At 44.4% G+C, this 9738-nt stretch overlaps 1 protein-coding gene across 4 annotated transcripts; it reads right to left on the bottom strand.

Moving 5' to 3' along the window:
* Nucleotides 1-6156: 6156 nt before the first annotated feature.
* Nucleotides 6157-9504, bottom strand: nup35 (nucleoporin 35). 4 transcript variants are annotated; one of them, XM_088415491.1, is made up of 10 exons: nt 9231-9504; nt 8997-9161; nt 8257-8421; nt 7764-7891; nt 7637-7688; nt 7456-7564; nt 6941-7010; nt 6742-6870; nt 6444-6566; nt 6157-6368 (listed from the first exon to the last, which is right to left on the bottom strand). In XM_088415491.1, the coding sequence occupies exons 2-10, from the start codon at nt 9136-9138 to the stop codon at nt 6291-6293; spliced, it is 996 nt and encodes a 331-aa protein (XP_088271617.1). In that variant the 5' UTR covers nt 9139-9161; nt 9231-9504; the 3' UTR covers nt 6157-6290. The 4 variants fall into 4 exon arrangements, with proteins under 4 accessions (XP_088271617.1, XP_088271616.1, XP_088271618.1 ...); XM_088415490.1 differs by having other exon boundaries at nt 7456-7688; XM_088415492.1 differs by lacking the exon at nt 8997-9161.
* Nucleotides 9505-9738: the final 234 nt, after the last annotated feature.

The raw sequence follows: 9738 nt of genomic DNA, 5'->3' as shown, positions 1-9738 counted from the left end.
ACACTGAAATAATCTTAAAGTGAAGTCTAAAACTCCCAAATGTGTTCCCAAATGGTTTGCGGTGGCATTATTATTCCTTAAATCTACCGACATGTAAAGTATATACTGAAAAATTGCTGAAATGTCTGATAAAGTCTTCTTGTAATTGCTGGTGAAAACGGTGACCTCCTCCCTACAATGATGTGCTGGAATAACGCTTCCATCCCCACAAAGTGAATTCAAATTGTCCGCCATATGTCCCAGTCAATCAATATCGGATCCCAAATGAGAAACCACGTTAATGCGCATACTGCAAAGTGGCACGTTTGCCAACGGAGACGCATCGAAAGCCATCGCAAAGCTTTCGCAGCACTTGGTTGGTTTGATTGAAAGACTATTGACGGGTGACTCCGGTTCCGGTCAGGATTGTGCCACGTGTTGCTGGAGGGGAGAGGAAGAAGCAATGAGATTGTCCACAAAGTCCCAAAATGGAGTCAAACAAGGTGTCAAGTGCGCGTGCATGCTTCAGACAGGAAACGAGACACGAAGAGCCCGTTGGCATTTCCTGCGCGTTTTGGCTCGGCCCGGCGCCAAAAAGATCAAAGCTGAATTTCTTTACAGTGCGACGCGACGCTGTCCCAAGATAGGCGCGTGGGGGAGGAGCCCGCTTCCTGTTTACTTCCCGCTTACTTCCTGTCCACTTCCTGATGTGACTGCAGGTTATGTCGGACCGTTTTTGTCTCTGTGAAGATTCTCGTCCTCAAGCTAAACCACTGAGTGCAATGCTAGCAAATGCTTTATTTGTCCTTTCCATTTGTTGTCATGCTGACTTTTGTGCCTTTCATGTTTTGTCTCATTGTTTTTGCCCCTTTGCCTCACAACTAACATGTAGATAAGTCACAGGTTTTTTTCTTTTGTTTTATATGCCTAATGCTAAAAACAGAACATACTTTATCCTGTGCCAGAGTGGTTTATTTTTTAGCATTTAGCCAACAAGTGCATTGGAATGTATGTAATTCAAGGAAGTTTAGTATTTAATTATTTGGATTATGTTCAGAGTTTGGGTGCGTTCCAATTTAAGAGCCCTGCACTCATACTTCAAGTCACACTGGGATCAATGTTTGACACCCATGATTTAAAATCTAATTGCATGCATCACAATGAGATCACATGAAGCTGTCACAATGAGCAAGCACACACACACGCACACACTCACAAAATACAGACTGTCCTGATGTTAGCAATTAGCAGACGTTATCATGGCCTGGAGATGTCACAAGCTGTTCACACAACCCCCCAACTACACACACACACACACACACACACACACACACACACACTGCCCCCCAAGAGACTTATGACTCCATCATACATCACTGAAGAAAATTGTACACTTTTTGTGAATGACCTACTTTTACTGTATATATTAGGATGTGTGTGTGTATGTGTGTGTGTGCGAGAGAGCGATAGGATTGAGTGGGACAGGAAGTTAGCAGAGGAACGCGGTCATACATGGTCAAAGGCACACACTTCCTTGTGTGAGGAATGTGATGTGATCTGTACAATTTCACCTGGTTGCCAAGGAAACATGGCAACAACAACCCGAGGCAGAAGAATATCCCACGTGGAAAATACACTATAACCATTATGCTAACATTCACAGACTTCTATGCTGGCATGAAAGCATGCACGCACACACACACACACACACACACACATACATATCAGTGGTCTGGATCTGATCAGACTAATCAGTAGTCAATAGATGTGAAAGGAGCAGGGACACTGCAGCTCTCAGCATTCCTCTGATAAGACACGCATGCACGTCCTGTTGATACTCCTTGTTAGCTAACGATGCTAACGTGAATGTGATTTAGCGCTTTCTCTCTAACTGCCGCTAACCGGAAGATCATAGTTAAAAGTAGACTTTGGTGTGATGTTGGAAGATTCCAAACAGCTGGGAAACGAGGAGCCTCGCGCCAGGAAGTCCCGCTTTCAATCATTCCCATCCAACGTCAGCAAAAAAGTCAAAATCGGAATAGCGCATGTCTAAACAAACGCTTGCTTCGTTTTCTATCTGGAGCATAGTCTACAGGATACTGGGTTTCTTGATAACGACCAGTAAATGTCTCCTATTTGTTATATATGCCTGGATTTTATTTTATTTTTTTAAACTGAAGATATCAAATTTGCGTGTAGCAATCGTAAAACAGAGTTTTACATCATCATTCCATTTCTTTCCAAAGATGACGACGCTGGTGACTTTAAGAGATTTTATTTTTTATTTTATTTTTTTACAATTTTTTGGATTTGAAAAGACTGCGTAGATGAGGCCTGGGTTGATGCTCAATATGGATTGACAGACGCTTGCTTGGATGCTAGTTGTTAGCATTTGCTTTTTACTTGTGCTATTGCTATACACAGTGCGAGTGCTTATGGACTTGTGTATTTGTGTGTGCATGCGCACGTAGAAGTGAGAGTGTAGCGTGTTGATGATTTTGTGTGTGTGAAAGGAAGGTGGGGGTTTGTGTGGGTTGGGGGGGGTCATCCTGAATTTTATCTTTCTGTGGTTGCAACTTGCTTATCTCTCGCTACATAAACACACAGGCTCGCTCGCACACACACACGCACCCACACACACTGCTTGTAACGGTCTTTCTTTTTTGCAGTTGACCGCAGTGAGCGTTTTTTGCACTTTAGTGTTTTTCTTTTTTTTTTTTCCATGTGCTCCCACAACAGCACATAATCAAATGAAGGCCCCACAAAATACCAACATGTTTACTTTTCTTTTCAAGATTCAAGAGTTTTATTGTCATATGCGTAGTAATACCACAAACTGAAATTCTTATTCTGTTCAGTTTCCTGAGCAGACTATGTTCCATAATCGAGCAAATAATAAGTAGGCAATAAAACAAAACAAAATAACAGAAATAAGCGCAGTAATAATGAACCACTAATAAATGAATAGGCTTACATTCTGTTGTGTACCTTACAACGAAAAGATGTCTCTGTATGACTTCTTTTTTCGAAAGAAGTCACGACATGGCCTCTTTTCATCTGTGAAGCCCTTTGAGACTTCGGTGATTCAGGGCTGTACACTATAAAATGTGATTGATTGATTTGATTGATTGGTTGATAGAGCAACATGTGTGAAACACTTGAACAAATGCGGATGCGGTGGAAACATGTGAAACGGTGCAAAAGGATAAAACACAGGAAACACGTGAATAACACTCCAAAACGTGAGCACATCATATGAACATGTCCATTTTCAAAAGTTCTTCTTGTCACTAGAGGGCAATAGTGAGGCGCGGTATGCCCTGAACTGGTCGGCAGCCAATCAAACACAGACAAACACAAAATAAAACATGAAAACTTTAAGAATGTGTGAAAATGTCAAATGTGAAAAACACACAACCAAGAGTTAAAATGTGCAGTAGTGTCTTGTGATCCCAGCGTCCCCACATGGTCACCTCAGCAGTGAAGTGCATGACCAAGGCGGAAGATTAACTTCCTGCCTGGCACAATGGCGCTTGTGCCGGACAGGAAGTGATGTCATCACCGCCAAGGACTCTGACAGGAATGTGGGTCAACGTCGTCTGGATTAGCATTTAGCTTAGCATGAAGTCACGGATGGACAATGTTTATGAGGGACATTCCTCAATGTTGTCTCATATCTTACAGAAATGTCAAACTTCAAATTATGTCCTATACCACTGGTGTCAAACTCAAGACCAATGAGCCTGATGCGGAGCGCCACATCATTTTATTTGGCCCACCAAGTTGAGGTATATGCACAACCGTCTTCATGTTTCTTGAAAAGTGTCTTTAAACAACACTCGGATACAAAACTGATTTGTGAATTTAAAATAATTATCTACTCTCTACTGTATATGCATATTTCTGAAAGTCATATTTGAAAAAAAGATCCAATTAAAAAGTTGTATATCCTAAGAAAGATCTTTCTGAAAAAGTTACCCGTTCCTTAAAAACAATTTTGACAAGTATGTAGCGTATTTTCCGGACTATAGGCTGCACAGGTATATAAGCCGCAGCAGCAAAATATGAGCAAAAAAATGATTTTTGTCACAGATAAGCTGCACTGGACTATAAGCCGCAGGGCTCAAATCATGAGGAAAAAGTTGCGGCTTGTAGTCCGAAAAATACGGTATATATTTTCCTTCTAAAAATGTGAAATAAAACCTTATGAATTCTGGTTCTGACATGAACTTCAGAAGTGAACTGATGTTGATTGTGAACGTGTCTAGTCTCCACAACACTGTTGTGACATACAAGCATAAATCTTTGCACACGCACATACTCCTCAGCGCACACCATAAAAAAAAGTCACCATGACTTTTTCTTCTTCTTTCAGATAACAAAATGTCAAAACATTTGCTAGCTTGACGCTAACCAGAACACATAGTTTACATACTGGATGTAATGCGCATAGCTAACACTTGCTAAAGACAACTAGCATCTTCAAGTTAACAACTAACATTCTCAAGCTTTTAGCTAGCTCAACCAGTGCAATCCCCCACATTTTGTATGATGCGGCTTAAAAAAAAAGCTCAATGAACTAATTATTAACATGTTCAGGCCAATGACTAGCATGCTCATGCTAGCAGCAACCTCAACCTTGCAGCTGTCATCACCGTGAGCTTAATTATCATATGCAGCATTCAGCATCACTATACTTCAACATTACGTGCAATGATGTTTACGAATGGACACAAACGTCACGAACAGCTTGCGTCGCCTGTGGGACGACACGTATGTAAACACGCACGCGCACACACACGCTTACTGTTACTGCTGCAGGCTTTTCAACTCATTATTGACCCAACATATGGACAGCACACATAAAAGCACAGTTTGATCTTGTAGTTGTAGCACATACGCATGCACAGTTTCCAAGATTCAACAAGTCTCTCACACACGAGCTACTAATACAACACGTATCCATGGTGATAATAGCGATCAAGGACACGGGAGGGAAGCATGACAGGATCTCTGGGATCGCTGTTTCCTGTTTGGGGTCAAGAGCAAATTTTCTGGCAACCAATCAGAGCCCACTTCCTGTCTATCTGGGGACACATTTGATGCAAATGAAGCATTTGGAGCCAGCCGGACGATGTTGTTTTAGCGGGGAGAACAGCTGGCGTGACCAGAGGCATTGCCACAGCGACACACACACACACACACAAATACCAAAGCATCTGTTGTGTCAACGAGCCGATGGAACAGACCACGTTTTGCCACAAAATGTGTTTATTTTTTAAAGTTTGATCAAAACGCCGCTGTTCCTAATCAGCTCTTGTTCTTCTGCTTTTTGTGTTGGGTGGAGAAACAGCCTGGTGGCCCCTTGGCCCCACCAAGTCGTCTTCTCCTTTCGCTGCAAGCAAGTCATGGTCAATTGATGGCGAGTAGCCCTGGCTGCGGAGCGCAATTTGAGGAGTGGCTCAATGTTATGGTGGACTCCGCCCAGAAAAAAGCTGTGAAAAAAAATACAGTGAGTTCAAAAGTTGTGCTCAAAAGATAACCGCCACAGAAATGACAGGGATGGGTGCAGTACCACATGTCCCCAGCAGAGAACACACTCCCTTGGATAGTCCCCCAAAAAAAGTTGGAAAAAAATGGCGCTGGTACTCCGTGTGATCAAACCACGCCTGGAAGTGCAGGCAGTAGCCACGGGCGTTCTCACAGAAGGCAGCCAGATGTAGTGAAGGTTGCCACCCTCTAGTGGTGACTATGAGAAGTGCACGTTATACAAAACACAAGATCCAAAACCCTGTATAGTTGTCCGTCTTCCCCTTTCAGCTTTTCTCTTCAGGAGGTGCAACAGCGGATCAATTGTCTCCATCCAAGTCTGTCTCCTGCATCCTCTTCTATCGCACCAACTCCTTTCATGCCTGTTTTAACTACATCTACTGTACATTTAAACCTCCTATTTGGTCTTCCTGCAGGCCTATATACTGCCTAGCAATTCAAAACTCAACATCCTTCTACTTATATATCTCTCCTCTGGACATGTCCAGACAATCTCAGCATTCTCCAAAACCTCTAAGATGTGCTGTCCCTCTGACCAGTTCGTCCCTTGGTCCCCCGTCATAAGCTTCAGGTACTTTGTCTTTCTAGTTCACACAAGTGTGTACAAATCAAAACACTCCAGCGCCATAATCTTATGTACAAACTTTATTTAATCATTAAAAAAAGACATTCTAAGACAGCACATTGACAAAGACAAATTCATACACGCACAGTGTCCTCATTCAATCAGTTGTAGTAGGAGTCCAACGATTATGACGATGTCACCATCCAAACATGTACTCCATGGCCTTGGAGACAAAGCTGTCATCTTTCCTGGGTATGTGCGTGTCGGTCAGCACCTACATGCGCACACGGGCATATTAAATGTGCATACACACAAACGGTCACGGCGCTGGGGCATTGTGCCATGGTACCTGGTAGTCACTGGCGGAGTTCCTGTAGGTGGCGCTAAGCGGTCTGATGGCTGAGCGTGGTGTGCAGGCTAGCGTGGAGCTCACTAGAGGGGAGGCGGCCACCTCACTGCTGTCCATCACACTCTTGACACCGTAAAGTAAGGCACAAATGTCACGTGACTACGGATCAATTCCATTACTCGCGGCCGACAACTGATACTCCATGAAATTATACACAATGCTATCTATCTACACACACACACACACACGCAAACTGAAGGCCGACAAAGCCTCAGCAGGCACGCGCACAGGCGCTGACCTTGTCTATGCAGGGTTTGACGCCAACCATAATGGCGTCTCCGAAGACTTTGCCATCTTTGGACAAGGCTTTCCGAGCCTGAAGTCTGGACTGGTATTGAAGGTGCATCCAGTTGCCGGGAGATGCCATCTACACGCACACACTTATTACTTGAGATGGCAAGAAGTTGTGCTGTACAATAGGCGCGTGCATGTCTTACAGTGTGTTTGAGGATGTTTCCATACTGAGCAAATTGCAGCAAGATGTAAGAGGCGGAGGCCGGAGGGAAGCTGACAGGGCAACGCACAAACACGTACGAGTCCATGAGCATGACATGAAGAATGTTTGCAATTTCAAACAGCAACAATGATCTCACTCTGTTTTCTTGAAAATGTCCATGGGAAGGAATTGGCAATTTTGGGCTGAGAATTCTAGTGGTCAAAATGTTGCATTTGTGACAAGTTGGAAATTGTGAATTGAATACTCTGAATGTTTTGAACCTCAGATGAGAATGACTGAATCTGTTCTGAGGGTGCTATTTTGATCTTGAAAATGTCAAATTTGAGTAGAAGTGAGAATTTTTGGAATGGGGAAAACAAATGCAGGAATTATTTATATTCCAATTGTAATGTCAATTGGCCAAAGATCTGTGGAAGTTGGTCCAAATAGGGAGCCAAAGAATACCAGCAACAATAACATGACGTGAATATTGTGGTTGTGACTTTTGGTGCGGACCCAAAGACGGTGACCCAGGTCTGGTCCAGAACATCCTCAGAGGACAGAGCTTCCCCCTGACTGTAGAAGGGATCCACCTGAGCCGGCGACAGGCACAGCTGCTGCAAGCCTGCAAAGGAGCACGTGACATCTTCCGTCGGGTGAAATCGCAGCCCCGCGACGGTCGCCGTTGGCGCCTTACCGGAGGTGGACGCCTGTCGCGCCGACACCGGAGACTGCATGCTGGGGAAAGACTACACGCCCGCACGCGTTGAGGACACAAGCTCAAAGTGGCTGGCGAGAGACTGCGATAGGACAGAGGCGCCAACCTGTCTGTGTGCGCTGAGGGGCGTCGCCACGGTAACTGGCCCATCGTGGATGCTGCGCACGGGCGGGGCGCCGCTCTTGTCCTTCGGAGTGGGAACCACCAGCTGCGGGCTCGAGCTTCCTGCGCCTCCTTTATCGACAAACGCAAGACACACAGACTCTCAAAAACACCCTTGCATGCATACTTTCTCATATACATAGACTGACACGTTAACACACACGCTTTTGCAAACATTCACGCCATTTCAAACGCACGTTCTCTCTCATCACATTATTTAGCAACGCACTCACTCTCTTTCGCTCACATACATACCATTGTATGATCATGCACTACCAGAATCATACCTCACACACAAACACTCACATTTTTACTAATGCTCTCTCATTCGCTCACTCTCACACACACAAAAAGTAGACACTAATTCCTACACGTCTCTCACAAAAACATCCGCACACAATTTAAGAACATCCACACACATATATAGATTGTCTCACCTTTGAGGGCAGGGCTCTCCAAAAGGGGTGAGGTCATGCTAAATGGGCGTGGCTGCGGGCTGGCAGGGACGGGCAGGTCGCCCATCAAGAAGCCCGGCAGGAACTGAGCGCCGTGGGCAGGCTTGGGGGAGGTCGGGGAACCCAGAGCCATTGGTTCCGACCCCGCTGTGAGAACGCATGCAGTTTATGCTCACTACCCAATTCATAGTTCTTACCACGGCAGCATTGGCTGGTTTTCGGGGTCTGTGCATGTGTGTAGAGCGCTGGGCCAATTGTGAGCCACGTCGCTAACACGGCGCAAAAGCCCAGAAATTTCATGGCGTGATTCAAACTTGTCCATTCACGCAACGGTGTGGCAAATCTCGCGACCAAACCATTTAGGTCAACGTTAATAGTACGGGGACTCCCAGAAGATAGTCGTCCATGTTTGTTGGCGCTAATAGTGGCCTCAGTCACAACTGAGCCAAACCTGATCATAAGCGCATAATCTGAAGCTAATGTTGTGCAAATGCTCATGTGTGCCAAGCAACTGATCCGGACATCAGGAGTACATTTCTTACCAAAAACTAATCTTTCTAATTACACAAATTTGCGTGCCAAAATTGAGAACACACAATTCAGCAGAAGATCAAGTTGTTGTTGCAAATCTGTGGCAGACACTGTACATCGAAATAGATGAATGACCAGAAGCTGAAGTTGCTTGCTAATGCTCACTAACACTGCACTGCAGGTCTGCTTACCTTGTGGCTTTGAAATGATATTGCTCTTGTGCTGTAATACTATATCTGCAATTCTTGATCCTTGGGGTACTTTGACGAAAGCGTCCCACAGAGATGTTAGTAAGACGCCTGGCAACTCTTTTAAATTGTGAAAAATCGGCATAATGCCTCCTTGAAACTAACCAGCTACGAGTAGGAAAAACAAGGATAAGAATCAGGGTGCACAGGGTCTATTTAAGCTAAATATAAACTCACCTTGGAGCTCCATCACGATTTGGGAAACTGGCTGGTTATGGGCTGTAGATTTCAAATGCCGGACGTGACGCCAGGCTAACGCCGAGCTAACGCGGCTAACGGCGCGCTAAAACGTGTCAAAGCACGTAAAGAGCCTTCCGGGGCGCGAATCAATGTCACTCAAGTATTTCGTAAAAAGTGGCTTGTATTCAAATGTAATAAGTCCAGATTGCCTGGAGTTCTGAAGTTGTGCCCGTCGGACGAAGCGTGAACACCTGGAGAAAGTGACCCGAAAGCAACCCGGAAGTAATTGTAGTTTGAAAAGTGGCGTTCAATGACTCCACGTGCATTTTACTTGACAAAACGTCAGTCACAACAACATAGTTTTCTACACAAAGTTGTGTTAATTTTCAATTAATATAAATGTGCAGACATAAAAACATTTGGTATTTCTGGGTTGCCAAATATGAAACAACAAATAAATGTGAAATACAATTTCCCCTCCCAAATTTTAATACGAACGACACCG

Source organism: Hippichthys cyanospilos, chromosome 5 (genome assembly GCF_059441005.1).
Source record: "Hippichthys cyanospilos isolate Australia breed blue-spotted pipefish chromosome 5, RoL_Hcya_1.0, whole genome shotgun sequence".
In the NCBI taxonomy this organism is placed as follows: Eukaryota; Metazoa; Chordata; class Actinopteri; order Syngnathiformes; family Syngnathidae; genus Hippichthys; species Hippichthys cyanospilos.
This window is presented reverse-complemented; position numbering and strand designations above follow the sequence as displayed.